General features: G+C 40.6%; 1 protein-coding gene across 3 annotated transcripts in view; it reads right to left on the reverse strand.

Annotated features, from left to right (window-relative positions):
• Positions 1 to 20466, reverse strand: part of dcc (DCC netrin 1 receptor) — a 218970-nt gene extending 198504 nt beyond the window's left edge. For all 3 annotated transcript variants that reach the window (XM_026921883.3, XM_026921884.3, XM_026921886.3), the window contains exon 1: positions 20022 to 20466. In XM_026921883.3, coding sequence (XP_026777684.3) covers positions 20022 to 20112 — 91 coding nt within the window. In that variant the 5' untranslated portion in view covers positions 20113 to 20466. The remainder of the gene's footprint in view (positions 1 to 20021) is intronic.
• Between the last annotated feature and the right edge of the window lie 429 nt (positions 20467 to 20895).

Below are 20895 nucleotides of genomic sequence, written 5' to 3' on the forward strand. Positions count from 1 at the left end.
TGCTAAATAAACGTCTCCTTATAAAAAACTTCACTGTATCAATGACCACACACATTTTTATCTCTGTTTATATGAAGCACCCACCATAGAAATCCTTATGGAAATAACACATTATTAAAATATTCTGTCTGCTAGTCCTAAAGTAGAAGGTGTGGCTTCCCATTTCTCAGAACTAAGACTTTTCAAACTTTTCGAACGAGTGCACAATACAGAAATCACCTCATATCACACTGAAACAGCTCTGCATCCATTAAATCCATTCTGCTTTGCCATAATAGCCAAACAACTGAAACAAAAGCAGTAATGATGCAAATTGCACTTGCATTAAAATACGGAGATTCAGCAGTCTGTCTCATGCGCTGACAATTTAAAAGTGCATAAACCCAATGATAAACCAAAGACTTTTGTTTTATTTTCCTTCCTTCACTCTTCAGTTCGCCAGCACTAACTAAAATTATTAATGAAATACGATTGCCTCTGGGCTTCCTTGATTGGATTTGGTAAAAGTAATAGTACGAATGGAACATGCACAGATGAAATAAGTTACAGCAATTGAATCGACCCCAGACAGTCATTCCTCATAATCCATTCAACACAGTGCAGAGTGGAAATATGACTTCGCTGGCAGCACTTTGGACTCTGTCACTGCTCTCTCACTATCTTTCTCTCTCCTCTTCTTGGTTTAAGAAAGAGACAGAGAACAATTGGTAGGTCAGAGCATGACTTCTTTACGCAACCCACTAATGATCCCACATGGAGAACAGCCAGCTGCCACGGACACACACCTACCACAACCTGGCTTTACAGCACCGCACACTAATTACCAAGGCCAGAATTAGACTTGCATGGGGGGGGGGGGGGGGGGGGGTTACACAGGAAAAGGGGGAGAAAAATAAATGACAGAGCAGAGTATGGTTGATTATACAGCCCCCCTGCAGAGTGTGGAGTAAGAACTGATGCCTGCTGCTTCAAGGCTCAGGTGGCACACACCGGGTGCATGAGGAATCCAGTGTGTGGGTTTGTGTCGTGGGAGAGAGAATGATATTTGCATCTATAGAGTAAATGTGTGTACATATATTTATAGCCTTAGAGGGAAGTGTCATTGCAGTGGTTTGAAGAGAATGAAAAGATGCAAAACATACGCTATGGCCTTCACAGTCACCAGATCTGAGTGCAGTTGAACACCTATAGGAGATTTTGGAGTGACGTGGATCTCTCCTCCACCACCACCACCACCATCGAAACACCATCTGAGGCAACATTGTTTGGAAGAACGGTGTTCATCGCTCTAGTATAGTTCCCGAGACTTGTAAAATCTGCACATACCATACGTACTGTATATGTATACAGAAGTTACTTGTTTCTGATTGGTTGGCAGGCATCTCTTATTTTCTTATATTACTAAAAGTCACTAAAGTGAAAAAGCAGTCCAATCAAGAGTTTAAATATAGTTACAGTTATGGTACAGATTTTAAAAGGGAGTTGAGTTTATCATGCACTGCTAAAAAATCCTACATAACTTAGAGTTCATGAGTTCATGAGTTAAAGCATAATGTTTTCCCATTACTTGTCAAAATGGCGGCACCCAAGGAGGTTGCATTTGTGGTTGATCCTCAGTGTAAATACATTACAATTTTATTCATATGGAGGCTTTTCTCAGTAATCTACCAGTAATTCTGTGGGAAATGTTGACACTCCCAACATTTTAGCATGATATAGTGCGATTCCGCCTTTAAATTGTTTGTATAAAAGACCTGCTAGTGAAGTAAATTGTTAATAAATAGTTAGCTTATGTTTAGCATTCATATTTCCCAGCTGCTATGTAAGTGTGTTCTCATGGCGAGCTTATGGTGCGTTTCTGCGAATGAAACCATGACGACCAGCATAAATAATCATTTAGTATTTATCATGTCATTAAAAGAAAATGAGAAATTAATTACAGGGGTTTATGCAAAAAAAAAAAAAACAAAAAAAAAGAATTGTGTAGAGGCTGTGGTGAATGGAAACGTGAATGGATGGGACTGGATTAGCTAAAGGGGAGTTAGAAAAAAGAAAAAAAAAAAAGTCATTTCATTCAGTTATGAGTAAGAGAAGCATAATACAATCCCTGTAAGTGTCCTAAAAGCCAGTGAAGTGACAGAATTGGCCAAGCGAAACACGGGACCATTTTATGACCATTTATTTCTATGTGAGAAAGCGCAAGTGTGTACTTGCCTTTATAGGTCGTTTCAGAAATCAAGGTGATTATGATTATGATCATGACTCAGCCTGAATAAACAAGTGTCTGATTCTGGCCTCCATCAAAGCCCTAATAGTTAATTAAAAATGTCCCATGACTGAGAAGGACCTCGCTAGTCCATTAGCGAGCTCCGTTATATATTTCACCACCATCTAATGCAGAGTTATGATGAGTGGAACTGAATGGAGTTGTGCCCAAGAGTGCTGATCATTGCAATGTGTGAGACAGTGCACAGAGGTGACTCAGCATTGCTTCATCTTCATCCGGTCGATTTTAAATGGGGGAAAAAAAAAAAACGGTATTGTCTAAATCATCTAACTTGCAGCGGTGAGGAATCACTGAGGAAATGTGCAGCTCAAGAGCTGTATAATGGTCCGCGAGATGGAAAGTGTGTACGTTGTAGCGGCTTGTGATTACTGTAGATATGGATATGTGTGCGGTTGTGAAGCCATAACTCATCAGATGGTGAGAAATGGAGGGAGAGATGTAGAATCGTACATTTTAAACCAATTTCAGCAAGCGTTCTGCCTGGTTCTGCTACAGGGAAATTGATATTATAGGTGTCGCCATGTGAACCCCCTACACCACCCACCAAATATCCACACACACACACACATACACAAAACAGTGTATAGCTAAGTGAGAGCTGGCCATTTGTCTGCTAGCAGAGCATGACTACATTTGACAATATTAAGCTCCCGCTGCAGTGAAATTAACCCACAACCTCACACTGGCTGTTAATCATTCAGAGCAAAATTAGCATAGAGCATTCAGCTAGAGCAGGAGCAAGTTAATAGAGCCAAGACACACACACACAGAGAGAGAGAGAGAGAGAGAGAGAGAGCGAGAGAGAGCACAAACACACTTCTTCCAGTTTAGCAAGCAGCTATAATCAATAACATGATAGCAAACGTGACCACAAACAGCATCTTAAAACTCTTAAGACATAAAACTCTGACTCACAAGCAACCCAGCTTTTCAAAAGGTACAACCCTATAACAGCGATGCAGAGAAACAGGACTATTACGCACAAACACACACACACACACACCCCACTGGGAGCAGGCCAAGCTCGGACAGATGGGTGTGCGAGAGGCGATTGTGATGGAAATGAGCGCTGACCCTTTGAACACACGGCTCTTTTTAAGCGTCTCATGTCATCGGCTCGCCTTTTATTCCATGACTGATGTGTGTGTAGAGGTCTGTTTATCTGTTATCCCCCCCATCTCTCTCTTTCTCACTCAATTACACTCAATGCTATAAGGTGTACTGCTCATTTGGAATTGTTGTTAATATGCGAGAGTCGTGCGACGTAACATGGTTGCTGTGCTGCATTGGGAGATTTCAGATCTGCACTAGGAGCCCAAAAGCGTGTGCTATGATTATCATTCGTATAACTTGTACAGAAACCAAGATGCAGTAAATCTAAAGAGTCGTACTAATTCTTAGAAACAGACACTTGGGAAATGGGTTGAAAGAACACTTCAAGTCACCCAAAACTTTTTAAAGAACAAAAAAACTGTTCCAGATGTAACAATAAATTGATAGATGGGGTGAATTCATGAAAGATCCAGATTCTGCCTTTTGACTATGCAAATGAGAAACAGCCCTACACGCCTCCGACCTGTATTTGCATACTGCAACCGGATTGCCTTTTATATTTTATGACACAGTAAAGCTTGCCTTGTACATTTTCAACACTCCCTGTTTCTTAAAAAACACACAGCAGTAAAAAAAAAAAAAAATCACTGAAGCAGAATTCTAAGTCAAGCTCATGCATGATTCTCTCAAATCACTGTAAGGTACTATACTCATTCCCCTTCCCATTCCTCTGGATCAAAACAAAATCCAGAGAAGATTGGATACATCAGAAAGTTCACTTCGTCATTAATATGCACAAAGGGTAACTTCATTTTCAAAGCTTTTCCCAACAAGATGGTTGAAAAAAATGACGCATTTCGATTCATTTGCAGGAAGGATTGAAGACCTTGAGCTGCCGGAACGTTCTGCATGGACAACAACGCCAATGAAATGAGAAGGACTTCTGGTTAAGCTACTTTGATTGACTTAACTGACCTACCAGAGGCAAAAGATTTAAAAAATCATCACTCTATTATATCACCAAGACAGGCAGTGGATGAAAACTGGTGTGCAGTGCACTACACATGATCCATTTTAAATCAGTTAGCTCAGTGGCTAGAGAAAGTGTTCATACTGACAACCTGGAGCTTCCTAATGTTTATCTAAATATCCAGAAAATGTAGCGCTGTCAGTTGCCTCAGTTTGCACCTCATGCCTTTTTTTCTTTTGCTAAACAAAGCCTAGAAATAATGGACGTTTGGTTCACTTCCTGCAGTAGGGTTGATTCAGAGTTGAATCGCTTTCTCATCCAGACCGTGGTCCACCAGTTGACAGATGCTTGGAACTTTCTAATAACGTTCTTAACAATATCCCCCACCACAGATCTCCAGCATCCTCTGCAGTTTTTTCGTCCGTAGCCAGCATAGCATATCAGCGCAAGATGGTGACAGGCTGCTAGCTGACTTCAGGCTTCAGTGGGTGATGAGGAACAGAACAATATACGCTGCCAGACTGGACCTGAAGCAGATAAAGCTGATATGAAAAAGCCTGTCAAGCTCGGCTCGTGGAGATAAAAGCACAGGCTAGGAGATTACTCATCGTGGATCACGGTGTGTTAATATGTCTGTGCGTCTGTGTGGGTTGGTGCAAATCAAAACAAGAGCACAAGAAAAAAAGACGTATTGAGAAACACCGGAGGGCCCGCGTATGTTTGTCTCTATCCTGTTTCTTGGCATCTGCTGTGATTTCATGGATGGATGAGACATCTGGACGATATATACACCAACTCTCCAGTGTTGCTGCCACACACGTAGACGTGCATCAACAGATGAGTATCAGGCAAGAAATATTTCACTGTCAATCTGTGAGGAAAAACGGTGAGACGCACAGCACAACATGCGATGATCTTAAAAGCCTTTTGGTAAATTAAATGCTAATTATCAGGAAAACTCCATTCCATATTGGCCGGGCCTCAGGAATGAGGGTGGTCTCGCATGAGTAAAGCATGATAATTGAGATCTAAAGTGCCCTCACCTATTTCTCTCTTCCCTCCTATTCGCTCTGCTTTTATCGTCTTTTACATCAGCCCTCTCTCCCTTTCTCTCTCATTCCTCCATACCCAGACTCCCACTTTTTTTTTTTTTTAACTATTTCCTTCTCTCTCCATTTTTTTCTCCTGCAGGTATGCTCTAGGCAAGTGTGTCAAAGGCATCAGCGCTGATCACCCTCCATTAATTACAGCTGCTTTCCTTGCCAAGAAGCTCTCGTCTCCTGCTGAAATCAGCCGCAAGGAAATGTGGCTAGCCGTGAGCACTACATCACCAGCGAGCCATTCACCATCCGCTGGACTTTTTTATTCCCTCCAGAATTCACAGGATGGCCGTTTCCAGAACAACACCCTAATCTATAGACTCTGCTCTTTCTGGTTGGCAAGCTGAACTCACTCTCTTTGTTGTAACTGCATTTTTTTCTTGAAAGCCGAGCTCTCAGTCAACACCCGCTGCTGGGAGACAACAACAAGATCTACTGTGGCAGGAAGCAGCTCCTACACCACTGCACACTGGAACCTACTAGCACTTATTTATTCCATCTACATTAGTCATTTCTTTTCTCTTTTAGAAGAAGAAAACAGAAGAAAACCTTTACTGTCATATATTTAGGGCTGTCACGATTACTCGATTAAATTCTACTACCTAAATGAAAAAAAATCCTCGATTACAATTTACCGTTTTGAGTATTCGGCAAAATGTGGGAGGCACGGCAGTGCACGGATGAGGGTCCGTGCAACAAACGACAAAGAATGTCAACTGTGTGGGAGCACTTTACATTAGATGTGAAAAACAATGCTGTTTCTGCCATCGCTGCAAAAATGAACTCAAATACCAAACCACGTCTTCAATGCTGCAGCAACCTGAAAAGGCGACATCCAGGTTTCACAGATCCGCCAGCAGACAGCACAGTAAATTCACTACCACATAGATTTGAATAATTCTGAATATACTTGCACACCCATTTTAAGCGCAAGCCCGAAAATGATGTGTACTATGAAAAGAGCATTTCACCACTTCAACGCCCGTCAGAGCGCACCACTTAAGAGAAAGTAGATAGAAATGATAATTATCTCTGACCAAATGTGAAGTATACATGTGAATACATCAATGTTTTTCCAAATCTGCACATTACTGTTCATCGCCTGTTTCATAATAAGGTTATAACTCCTGCTTTGATTTTGCTGGTTTCCATGGTTACTCATCACACAAATCAAGGCATTATAATCACTGTAGCATTTCTATTGTCTAACAGTGGTCAAATATCAAATATTGAATGACAACCTTTCGAATTACATATAATTTGGCAAGATTAAATAATTATCTTAAGTGAACTTATTGTTCGCTTCAGTCTATTTTTATTGTGAAAAAAAAAAAGATTACTCAATTAATTGTCAAAATAATCATCAGATTACTCAATTACCAATATAATAGATAGCGACAGCCCTAGATATATTGTATATTCACGTACATTGGAATTCTTTTCTTCGCATTTTCTAGCTTGTTAGCAAACTGGAGTCAGAGAAAAGGGTGAGCCATGATCCAGCGCCCCTGAAGCAGAGAGGGTCAAGAGCCCAACAGAGGCAGAGTGTCAGTGCAGGGGCTTGAACTCTTGACTCGTAATCCAGAGTCTTAACCCCTGCACCTTTGTGTATTCCTAATGGTAAATAAGATTTAATCAAATTCCTGGACCAGTGTTTCTTTTAAGCAATCACTGCCATGTGATGTCATCAATGCTTCTCTCCTGCTCCATCCACTACTTAGCTATGTAAAAAAAAAGCTCTTGGCAGAACGCACCAGTGGGAAAGCTGTTGTCTAGTCCTGCATTTACGTTCATTTGTTATAAATATTTCAACATTGGCCTTGTAGCTGTAAATATAATTTAACTCCAAATCAGCGTTCTTAGTAAATTTGCCTGGAAACCTAGCTAAAGTTTGCTCAGGAGTGGGAGGAGCATACTGATATCACATAGCAGGTATTTGTTTTAAAAAAAAAACAATATAAATAACATGACCCAACCCAGAAATTGCTATTCCTAATATCGTATTGTGTCAAAGTTCAACCTTGTGCAGTGATGCAATACAACAAGCTGGCTTTTTTTTAATGCAAATGAGAGATTTATAGCAGTAGGAAGCAGAATGACTGCAGATGAAGCAAAATGGGTGTGGCCAAACAATACAACCGAGTTGAATTTAACTTTATGTAAATGAGAAGTGATGTCTCAAATGGGAGTGAGGATGATAAACTTATCAAATAAAGGTTAAGGGCTTTTCTCAAGGGTTTGATCGCACAACCTTCTGATCAGTATACTAAACCACCATCATCTTATATCTATCACAATCGATGTGAATCAGTGCGAGGTGAATAACCTGTTGAATATTTCACACTCTCATGACATTTAGTCGTTCGATCTAAACTGGCTTCTTGAGATGTTTGTTTATTATTAGAAAAATCAGAAATCAAACTCGGAGAAGCGCTCTTTCTTTGCAGCATTTAGAAAACAGTGAACTTTTCATCTGTCGATCGAGCAGGCTGCTTGCAAAGGTCATACCATTGATTAGTATATGTAGAATAGGTACCTATGAGTCTTATATTAAGTTGCAGACACACAGTGCTCGAAGGCTGGGTAACAACAAAACGTATACTGCTGTTTCGCTTCTGGTTTTGTATTCATGCTGGAACAAAAAAAAAATCTTTCTGTTCAAAACCTGAGAGAGAATACGAACAAAAAAACCCTGATATTCACTGCTAATGGTGAACGGTGAACAATCTTTACCCACAGTACCCTGAATCGCTCGTATAGATCTATGCAGCAAGCCAGAAGCTACTCTCTCCCTCTCTCTCTCCCACACACACACACACACACACACACACACACACACACTCCCTAACCTCAGTAACAAAAAGAAAATTCTTTAACTCACTTAGTTTTTAAATAAAAGCTGCAATTTTTGTGGGGGAAAAAGACCGTCAGATATTCCTATCCCAGATATTCCTTATCCTGGGATGTCTGGTCCCCACCAAGATATAAAAACATGCTTACATTCATACACTCACACACACACACACACACACACACACACACACACATCAATGCTGATCACAGCTTGAAGGCTGCACAAAGTCTATTTTCAGCAAGAACACTAAACTGCAGCATATTTAATGCTCTATGTTAGACTTACTGTCTTTACATCTCTCTCTCTCTCACACACACACACACACACACACACAAAGAGGTATGTTTAAACAAGTCCATTGTCCCCCCACAGCGTTGTTATTCCAGCAGCGGCAAGAAACCCAGTGACAATTATTGAACAGCAAAATTCACTTACAGTCTTTTCGTTTTCTTTTTTATGAGCACTTAAATTGCGGCAGAACAAAAAGCTGTCGCACATTTTCACTCAAGGAAACTAAGCAGAGCTTTTATTTCCAATCAACTTGAGGCGCTCTCCATGTGTGTGCTTTGTAACCCCAGTTACACGTGTTCATTCTGGGTACTGCGCTGTTAACTTGACTGATTTTTATCCTTTCAGTATTTCTTCGGACTGATCAAGACTTTGGCAGTTTTGCTGAACAGGGCCTTGATACTCAATACAATAAAGACCTTTTTTCTGGATCTCTTAACTGTCTTATATAGCGCCGATCTCTAATTGGATGGCCAGGGAGAATGAATTCTATTCCACGAAGAGCATTATGCTGGAGAAGAGAAGATGCTGTTCATCTGCACAGGTGAAGGAACTGGAAATGTAACAGCCTGAAGAGACCCTGAAGCATCAAGCTGGCTGAGCTTGGGCAAAGAGATCTCAGGCTTCATAATGTATGTAGCTGAGAAAAAGAGAGCAAGAGAGAGAGAGAGAGAGAGAGAGCAAGATACTTCCTGAAAGACTTACTTGGAATTGGCCTTAACCTTAAAACGAAAAACTGCAGCTAAGGGAGAACCATTTGAATATATTCAGTAGTACACTCAACAGGTTCTAAGGTTAAGCTGTAACATTACCCCAAAGTTGTTCCCACACTGTTCCTATTTAGATTATTATGAAAATAATTGTTTATTTTCCTATATTCTTAGAAAGGGTATATGTAGAACCCTAAAATAAAGGGTTTCCCATTCAGACGCCTTTAGACAGCTAGGAGCCATTTAGCTCATGTTCTCAGAAACAACAAGAAAACTTGAGAAATTAAACATTATAGATTGCTAACAATTGTAGGTTAGTATTTCAATCTGTCAAAATGACTGGCTAAATATTGTCAGATTTGCTGCTAAATTGTCTAAAGTTATATTTGTATGAATATCAACATAAACTTCATTTCAATTCAATTTTATCTGTGTAGAGGTTTTATAGTAGACATCGTCACAAAGCAGATTTACAACAAAACAATTATCTAGAGCCCTAATGGCAAGCCAAAGGTAAGTGTTTCAAGCAAAAACAGTGAAACAGTATAAGGAAAAATCATGAATGGAACCAGATTCAAAAGGGAACCTGTCCTCTTTTAACATCTCTATAATATTCATGTTTTGTCTGACTGGGAATATAGCTTGCGATATGAACCAGAAATTCCAAACTGTTATCCGAGATGCTGCGATTTACCAAAATTCTATGTCAAAGTGAACATCTCAATCACTAATATAATGTACTTACGTTAAAAACAACCTACAGAGTAATGGTATACAAAGTGCAGATGGTACACACCATCAATGGTTAATGTACTACATGTATCATATGTATAAGCAGCGGTATGGCTTATATTAAGGCTAATGTGACAGTTCACTCTAGCATTTATGTCCTACTCATCTACTCTGCATCAGTGAGTTTCAGCTTGGCAGTAAATGCAATAAAGCAAAAAGGCACTATATGGCATAAGGACAAAACTCTATAACATTGATTTTCTAATTCCAATTTAGAGCAAATGATTTGTTGCAATCCAGCCTATTGCTCAGTCATTACAGCTACACCATATTGAACAAGCCCCGAGAAGCCTCCAGCAGAAATCCTGAATTAAAATGGACTGAACCTAAGGATGGAGAATAAAAGGGTTGCTTTTGGGTCAAGAATGTTGTAAGTGGTGAGTGACGTGTCTAATTTCTAAATATATTCTGGAAATTTTGTATTTCCATTACAAACAGATCAGCAGGAATCATCCTGTACGAAGCTCGAACGGACACAGTGACAGCCTATACTCTTTGGAAATTTTGAGTCTTTAAGGGTTCTTTGGTTGTCTTTCTAGTGGAACCCTTAAACAAAGTGTTTCCCTAGGAGAAAGAATCCCTTGGAGATGCCAGTGTACCCTTAAAGAACCCAGAAGAAACATTTCCCCCCTAAGATCTCAGGTTTGAGCCAGCCACTTTTCACTAATGGTGAACAACCTATCTGAATTTCTAAATATATTTCGGAAACGTGTTTTGTATTTCCACTACAACTGCTGCTCCATTTGTGAAAACTGAACTGAAGTAGTGACAGCCTATACTCTATGAAAACATAGAACCCTTAAACAAACTGTTTCCCCATTCAGAGAGAGTCCCTGGAAACCTACGAATCCTTAACTATCCAACAAACCCTTAAAGAACCCCCAAAGAACAATGTTTTTAAAGATTTCGCCTTTGAGGCAGCCACTTTTTCATAAGTGGTGAAAGATGCCTCCAATTTCTAAATCTATTTTGGAAGAGTTCTGCATTTCCATCAAAAATATGTCTGAAAGTGTGAAAAAGCAGGACTCCGCAGTGACATCCTACACTCTTAGACAAAGAGTTCTTCGGTTGTTGCTATAGTGGAACCCTTAAACAAAGTGTTTTCCTATCAGAGTGTGTTCCTTGGAAGCTAAGAACCCTTAACCGTCCAATGAACCCCAAGATCTGACCTTTGAGACTGCCACTTTTCTGTCAACTTTTATCCAGTTTTCTTTTCTTTTGTAACAGATTCAGAGAGACATCTGCAGCTGAGAGCAGAGGTTAGATCGTTACAGTTCCGAGCTCAAATTTCTTCAGGAAATAATTGTCAGAAGTTGTTTCATACATCATTCAAACACACTTGAGCTAATTTTGCCAGAAGCCCTTGCTTTTTGTCAGCATTGTCTAAAAAAGCAGATACGATGAAAAGTACTAAGTCAAACCACAAAACAGGGAGCACCTCAATTAACCTTTGTTCAGGATCCAATTCAGCAACTTTCAGTGAAACTAGCCTTCTTCTTCATCCGTCCTTGATGTCATGTTGCCTTGATATAGAAGCAAAGCTCTGTCTGCCACTCACAATTAGCCTCCTTGTTTGGATGACTGTTCAGAGATGTGCCTCGTAATTTGAGATAATACGAAGCAACAAGGCGCAAGCTACAGTCATGCCAATGCGGTTTGTCTGGGAACTGTCCTCAGAGACCAGTTGACGAACGTCAAACAGTGTTAGCTGCACAGTGAAACCAGGGTCAAAGGTTTACCCCAACACTCTTAAACACAACTAACATTAACACAAACCCACACTGCTGCTTCTCCTACAAAATGTGTTAGCTACATAATACAATGATCAGGTGTTTTTTTTTTTTTTTTAAACAGTAGATACCTTTTATAAGGTCACCTGCTATTTCGGGACGAAGGCAAGCACAAGGCACGTACAAAGGTCTAGCATGGTAATTAGATCATTTTATATAATAGTTGTCCTCTGATTAGGGCAGGCCATGCTCTACAGCTTCACTGAGTCACTGAACTGTGTGATTAGAGCGTGAACTGTGAATAACATGGAGACTTTGTTATGTCTAATGACCAGGAAATCAGCACAATCTCGCAGACCACATGCCCTCCTCTTCACCTTGAAGGCAGCCCACCATCTTGCTCCTTCCTCTATCAGCCTGCTTGTGTAATTTTTGACATTTATGGCTTGATTCATTTCCATTCAACACTTTCCCAGTGCAGCAATGAACCTAGCATGCTAAGAAACTCTAACAACCATCCCAAAAATGTGCCCTGTCAATGCACAACCTGAGGTCTCCATCTAGCTTGAATTTTATCTGTTAGCGCAAAAAAAAACCTAAAAAGGTGTACGAATTCCCATGATGCATCTCCAGCTATTATTACACAAGGCACCATGATATCCACTAGCAAGCCGTAGCAAAAAGGACAGCTGCAGTGCTCCCCTCTAGGGAGGTGAACATGGAAGTAAAGGACAAAACCAGCATAAATAAATATTACAGTTTGAGTCAGCCGCCAGTGACGCACTGACCCCAGAACAGCCTCGCGTTTTGCCTTCTGGATTTACAACCGCTGACCTCAAACCAGGCATCCTGCCTGCAATGCTAGCTGTTAAATTTATGGCCACTTATGAAGATTAGCGATGCAGCAGGCTTTATGGATCAAGCCTCTACTTCTCTAATCACGGGGCTGCTGCGAATGTGGAGGATGGTGAGATTCTGGGACCTAATGAAAGGCAAGACATTTACACGAGAGAGGAATCTGATCATTCACGGACTGATTCAATGTTGCGCTCTAGCCCACTTGAAATGTTTTATGATAATGGTGGTCTGAGAAGACATAATGGTCAGGGCTTTTTCCTCGAGCAGCTCAGTTTCTCTCTGAATGTCAGGAAGCCAGCGGCAATAGCATTAAGAGCTGGTGTTTGAGGACAATCAAAGCGGAGCATTAGGACGGCAACTTGCTAAAAAAAATAAATAAATAACCAAATGCTCTGTCTGAAATAAATGTATAAAACATTTTAGCAGTTACAAAGCAAATGCATGCTTAACCAGATTCATAATCCTATGAGAATGACAGGTGTATAAAGTAAAAACACCAGATCCTTTGCCATAGCTATGACCCAAAAATCCATTAAAAATGACCAATACAGTGAAGACTGGCTCATTTCATCCCAAGCGCTCACCAGTGTCTCCTCAAATAGTCAAGCCCCGATTTTCTTGCTTGTGCAGGCTACAAATGTGCACCATATTTTAGACTAAAATATGATGTGTTGGAATTGCTTAATAATTCATTTTTTTAAGGAATCATCAAAACAGATTAATTCTGAATGATTACAAAACCTTGATTCTTGATACTGTTTGATAAAGGGTAAGGTCACATCTTTTTTTTAATTATTAAAATTAAAATTAAAATATTAAAAAAAATTAATAAAAAAAAAAAAAAAAAGAAAAAATTAAAATATTTAAAATATTACTCCTAACCTATAAAGCATTAAACGGTCTCGCTCCGCAGTATTTAAGCGATATGTTAGTACCTTACGTTCCGCCGCGCCTACTTCGCTCTAAGGATGCAGGCTGTCTATCAGTACCACGCATTGCCAAAACCACGGCAGGGGGCAGAGCTTTCTCTTACCAAGCCCCAAAATTATGGAATAGTCTCCCAGTTAATGTACGTGAAGCAGACACGGTCTCAGTGTTTAAGTCGAGGTTGAAGACTTATTTATTTAACCTAGCATTTAGCGACTAGTGTTTTTATCAAAGGAGTAGATCTGGGGGACTCGTGGATGTTGAGTTTTATCTCCACACGGTGACTGTGAGTGTACCTAACCACTTTCCTTCTCCTTCTGCCGAGCTACACTCCTGAGCTGCCGGTGATCCAGACCTCCCCCCTTCACTCTGGACCTGTCCACCGGCAATGCTTCATACTGCCACGAAAACGCTTCAGCTGTTTTCCATGGACTACACCAACACACATTGTGCTCACACACACGCACACTACAGTGTAAACCCATATGAGGATGGGTTCTCTGTTGAGCCTGGTTCCTCTCAAGGTTTCTTCCTATCACCATCTCAGGGAGTTTTTCCTTGCCACCGTCGCCCTGCTTGCTCATCAGAGACGTCACACACACACACTTCACTTTACTTTTGTTTGTGTAAAGCTGCTTTGAGACAATGACCTTTGTAAAAAGCGCTATACAAATAAAAATGAATTGAATTGAATTGAATTTTTTATTTCTCAACTGTATACACCCTGTTTGTGCAAGACCTCAGATTAGCTTGTACCATTCAAACTAATGCTAACTTGTAGCTAGGGCTGTAGACAAGACCTCTACTGTCAAGCGTAAGAAAAGTCCTAGGACCAGCCAAGATCAGGTAAAGACTGTGGTTTAAGGAGATTGAGGCCAAGTCACGATTAAGTCCAAATGATAGTCCGAGACTATACAGAAAATGTCTTGAAACTGGACTTGAATCCAAGGCGGATTCTATCCCAGGAAAACTGGTCACAAGAATGGAATACACTTATTCACAACAAAGAGCACAACTCCAGTAGCCAATCCACCTACTCTCAGCTTATGGGAGGTGGGAGGAAACCAGAGAACCCAGAGGAAACCCACTAGCTATTTATGTATTAATATAATAGTACTAGCCTGGCTAAGATTACTGTACAGTAGTTAATCTAGTCCATCTGACTTGAGGTATTCAAACCCGTCTCAAAGCACCTGATACATACTGGGGAAAAAACGTAAAACCCTGATTCTGTACAGTTCACAATTACTCCACAGATTTTATATGAAATAGCCAGTCATACATAATAATATTAGTGACTATGATGATAGGTTTCACTGTACAACCACGGAAATTTGGACAAAGTGGTAACATGATGAAGACGCTGCAGACCCATTACGAGTAGTGTAGATTTGTAACTTTCAGCAGCTAGATTTGTAACTTTATTAACCAATCTAATAAAGTGACTAAGCTAAGAGAAACACAATGTAGGACTAAACAGATCTGAAATAAAGACTGATGATACAGTGCCTTGTTTTTATGAGCTTCCCTCCTATTTAGTATTCCTAGTACCAAGTGACAGTCCGTCTCATCAGAATTACACGGCATCCACCTGTCACCCTACTGCAAATTAAAAACCAAATAATATGAAAAATTCATCAGAACAGAAAATAATTCTGAAAGGCACAACATTTGTTGAGAAGATAATCTCCGAATGTAAGTAATAAGGTAATACATCATGAAATTCATTCCACCAAAATTAGCTACCGAAAGTCATTTTTCAGTTTTTCCATTTCATTTAAACAAACAAACTCAGTCGTTTGCAGAAAGCCGATAAACTCGCCAAAGACTTGAACAGACATATTCAACTTTCAAAACTAACTTTCTCCTACAAAACAGTTGATTGTTCACTCCATGGTGGCTGCCAGATTGGGGAAAACACAAGAAGCAAGAACCCTAATTAATCCTCAGAAGCCCTGTGAGAAACCTGAGCTTGTTTACTCCAGGGATTGATCAGTAATAGCCGTGTTATAATTGGAACTTGAATTGCAAATAGTTTGCAGATCAAGGTGTTTGGGATTCAATGTGGACCTGGTGGTATCGATACCCCATTACTGCGCTCTGTGGGGGCCCTGGATTGATGCCGAATTGCTGAAATCCACCATCATTTATCAAGGTAGCAGGGAAAAAACGAGAAGCGTGCACTGTTGTGCGAGTCAGAGTCAGAAGTTAGCTGAAGACTAATGGGATTCAGGCACACTCTGCATGTGGGTACTTAATTCAGAGGCAAACAAAGAGTGACAAAAAAAGGTGGTAGAGCAGAACCAGACATGCACATTTGCACAAAACTCACACACTGATCACAGTTTGGACAGGAGGCTGATGAGTTTGCAGAGGAACTAGGTGATCAGAATGCAGCTAGCTTTAATGGAAAGGCTAGAGCTATATCTCAAATTGCATACTACCATACTTACTAGTATGCCAAAATATTATTCCACTAATAGTGACAGATTTATATGGTTACATCTAAAAATCACATACTAAATAGTATACCAAAATAATATAACTTTTCATAGCTACATCTCAAATCACATACTACCATATTAAATAGTATGCTAAAATAATATTCCACTCATAGTGATTGCTTTTTTGGCTTGGTCTCAAATCACATACTACCAAACTTTCCAGGATGCCAAAATACTATTCTACTAAGAGTGACTGCTTTTATGGCTGCATCCCGATTATATGTTATACTAGTGTACTAGGTAATACGTTAAAATAATACATCATTGGATTACATCAATTGAATCTATGGTTACATCCCAAATCAATGTCAGCTGACTCTGTGGCTACGTCCCACATCACATACTACCATCCTAAATAGTATGTCAGAATAATATGACCATAACCATGAAGCCATGGTTATGTCCCAAATCATATGATGTACTAGTGTACTAGGTAATACGTCAAAATAAGACACCGCCACAGGTAAGAATCTGTGGCTACATCCTAAATCACTTACAGTGATAGTACACTTATATCTAAACAGTATGCCTACAATGTTAACTGACTAAATCACATACTATCATACTAAACAACAGGCCACAGTGACAGCTGACAAAAGTATGTGACTCCATGGCCATGTAGCAAATTACATACTACCATCCTAAATAGTGTGCCATCACTATTTATACACCACTCGAGGGAGATTTGTAGAATCGGTGCCAAGGTGCACTGCAGATGTTCTGGTGGCTCATGGTGGCCTGACACCTTGCTAACACACTTTATGTTATGTTTTTCCATTAATTCGTCCCTCGTCTGTGTATGTGCCAGCACCAAAGCTCATCCATACCCCATATCGCTGTGCACTACCTGCAGTAATTTATCTGCTGAGCTTCCAGCTCATGAGTCTGCACATCTGTTTCCAGGTGTGATCCGACAAGTCAGCATGAAGTGAAATGTCTGCACCCTTGAAACCTGTGTCAAAACTCCTTAAAAGTGATCTGACCTTTACTCTTCAGCCTCAGTACAGAAACTGGAAGGGTTTTTCACATAAGAGGAAAGAGGAAAGCAAGCTTTGGCTCACATGTACCACTTCTTCTACACATCTGTCTCTTTATAGCATGCATTGCTTTTTCCTCCGATTTTCTTTTTGCATTTCTCCTTCGCGGATGAAAGAAGTGAGACAGGAGATCACACACATCCTGGCTTGTTTGAAATAATGTATTCATAATGAAATGCAACATGAAATGATTTATCTGATTAGTAAGGTTTTGCTAATTACTAAGCCATCCATCAGTGTCATATACACGGCCAATATAGCAAATCACAGCCTGAAAAAAAAAAAACTTTCTTGAATTCACATTTATATGCAAAGTGATAAGTCCGGAATAAATCACTTGTGTGCATGCTGTTACAAGAAAATAATCAATGATGTGGTGGTGTTTTTGTTACAACCCTGAAAACAATATACTTTCCTATAACAGCATACCCTGAAATGTTTTAATCCTGTTATACCACAGTGAATTGCCAACATTTACAATATTGTATGAATGAAAAAATTCACATTGTACTTTTTATCCATTTATACCTACATTTAATGTTATGGAACATCCATGAAAGAAGTAAGTTCCTGTTATCACTTACGTTATACCAGCTATAAACATCGTTCCCTCACCAGCATCTCTTCTCTCGTCATGTTACAAAGAAACCAGAAAGCGGGAAAGTCCTGAAGACTTCCCCAAAGCAGAAAAACTAACTGACTAACTAAGCGCTGACACTGGAGACTCCTTCCATAAAGGTTAAATAAAAGTCTCCTTACAGAAAACTTCATATCATCGATTATATATTTTGCTTTGTTACACAACAAAGACTACACATTTTTAAAAAATCTGTTTATTGTTAGTCTTGGATTACGAGTTGTTGCTATAGAAACGATAACATATCAGAACAAGAGTATTAATATAAATCTGGATTTGACTCGCAGCCGTCAGAGCCTTCTGACCAACAGGATTAGAGAATTCTACAGCACTGTGGTATGATTTCTATTTAAAAAAAAAATAAAAAATAAACAGACTGCAATCACCCCATGGTGTAAACAGTAACTGGACAAATAGTCTTCCAGGGAGGAAAAAAAAAGGCAGTATACTGAATAGAAATGAAAGAAATGTGTAATGAGTGGTGCAGCTGTAGTAGAACAGTGCACCTCTTGTGGCATAAGTGATAAAATGCATAACAGGCACAGACAGGCTTTCTTCTGAATGAAATGCATGCTGCAAATTGGATTGCTGGGGATTCAGGTAAGCAATCGCCAGAAACCAATTTGCAGTGCCACGGGACACATTGTCCTCCCCGGTGAAAAATGCAACAAAGAGTAAGGAGGACACATGCGCGCGCGCAAGCAGGCCCACACACACACACACACACACACACACAGACAGATCACAGTTTGCACAGGGTGCTGATGCATTTGCAGACGATCAAAGCACCTCTTGGAAGGAGAGAGACTGTGAGTGGATATGACATCAGGGCCACATCCCAAGCCTCATCAAGCAATGACTGTTTTCAACAATGCAAGCCAATATTAGCAAAACTGTAATGTACGACTACATATTACACTATATACAGCAAGATTTATGTCTCAAACCACGCAACACAGACCATGTGATCTCTCTGCTCACCAAACCATCAATTACCAATTTGTCCATCACGAGGACGAGCACAGACACATGGGTAGGGACGGGTTTTGCATCATATGTTGCATGCATCACTTTTTAAAAAGGTAAAGAGTCATTTTTATTTCCCTGAAGAAGCGTTTCATGCATTTGTGTTTGCTGCTACCATGAACTGAAAAAGAATCATGTGCACATATGAAAAGGGAACTGAAATGGCTCTCTGATGGTTACTGTTTTTAAACACATTTTTAAGTGTGTATGTATAAAGATCACGTGAGAGCAGTATGTCATGCCTCCCCTGATACCTAGTATGCGATTTGAGATGTGCAGAGTAAAAGGGAGCTTTAATATTCACACTTCCTCTAGGGCCCTAAAACCTTTTAATCCTTTCACTGTACAGATGTAAGACACAATTCATTCTCCAAAAGCTCAGGGAAATGTTTCAGCCTTTACACAATGGCGCATCAGAGCGCCTCTGGAGGCAGACGAGAGAAATGCCATGGGGAAAAAAGAAAAAAAGAGAGAGAAAAAGCTTCTCTCTGACTCGAATACTTAATGAAAGTCACTTAAGGCTAATAAGTCATGCTTTTTAAAGCCTCCTAAACACAACTTACTCTTTTTTTTTTTTTTTTTAAATTAGGCATATAAATAATTTTCAATCCTGGAGCTTTGGTCAGAAAGCTTCAACATGATTAAATTGATTGAATTCAGCCATAAACTCCTGAGATAGCAGCCCAAAACACTTCATCATCATCATCATCATCATCATCATGAAAATATGACTAAAAATTAAATAAAGCAAAACTGGGATTCGTCTCGCGCTCTGGTGACACTGCAACAGAAACAGCTCCCAGATGTCCAGCCTTCACGCAAACCAAGGCAACACCATGAAGCAAGCGCGCGTGACTGAGAACCGCACAGTGCGTGATCGCGCTGTATAATCTACACCAGAGCTGACAGGGTGCACGTGCATTAGGCAGGCGATTGATTAACCACGGCTTGGTCGGTGGGGATCAGTCACAGCTGCTGCGTCATCTGCGTTCATCAACCAACAGCCAGCAAAGTTGAATTCAACACATATTGCATGGAATAAACCAGAAAATTCTTTCATTAACGCATCAATGCCCAACACTGAAAGCTAAAAAAATCTTCACAAATGTGAATCCTGAGCCATGCACCGTTCAGGAGAAGCAACTTTGTGAGCAGTGGAAATACAAACGCGTGCAAAACACTTGAAACAAATCGTCCAGCGGCCGCGTCACGCGCTGAAAGACGCGGCTGTGCGTGCTGAACACTCACCCTGCGTCCTGGAGACGATGCACAGCAAAGCCATCCAAACTGCACCAGCCAGAGCCCCTCTCACACGCTCGTATCCACCGGCGCGCGCCATGGTGTGCGCAGAAACGGCAAGCAAGAGCGCGCGGCTCTCCCCCCGGTGACACGCCGAAATCACGCGCCCAACTTCAATTCATGAGCTCCGGGCAAAAAGGAGACAAAAACAATGTTTTTAAAAGAAAGCCACAGTGCAAGTCCAAGAGAAAAGAGAGAAAAGAGAGAGAGAGAGAGAGAGTGCGGAAAAATAAGATGACTCGTGCTCTCCAACAGCTACAACAGCAATCCGGTTAAACGCGTCGCTTCTCCATCGCACATCCAGACTCCAGAGCGCGGAGAGGCGGGGGATGGAGGGGGAGATGCTGAGAGAGAGAGAGAGAGAGAGAGAGAGAGAGAGAGAGAGAGAGCGCGCTCAGCGTTTCACTTGTTACGGGCAGCTGTGGCCGCGCCGCCGGTCCGGTGCGCGCGCAGCTCGTTATTATGCGAACGCGCTGATCTGAAGAGAGTGGAGACAAAATCCCGGACACGGATTCACACACACACACACACACACACCAGAGTGGCGTGAGCAAAGTGGATTCAAACCGGATTCAGTGTTTGCGCAATCCGAATTCAAATTCACATTGTCCAGGTCACATCCACAACCACACACAGTAGGACAGTGCACGCTTTTTTGCTGTGAAATGCTTTTTTTCGACTGTCCATGACACAAAAATAGAATTTACATAAACCAGAATTTACTTCTACACAGGCAGGAGAGGAAAAATGTATAAATATGATGAGATGGGTGGCAGGAACAGTAGGACTGAGTTCTGAGTAAGGTGCAGATATGTGCAGCTGT

Source organism: Pangasianodon hypophthalmus, chromosome 27 (assembly GCF_027358585.1).
Source record: "Pangasianodon hypophthalmus isolate fPanHyp1 chromosome 27, fPanHyp1.pri, whole genome shotgun sequence".
In the NCBI taxonomy this organism is placed as follows: domain Eukaryota; kingdom Metazoa; phylum Chordata; class Actinopteri; order Siluriformes; family Pangasiidae; genus Pangasianodon; species Pangasianodon hypophthalmus.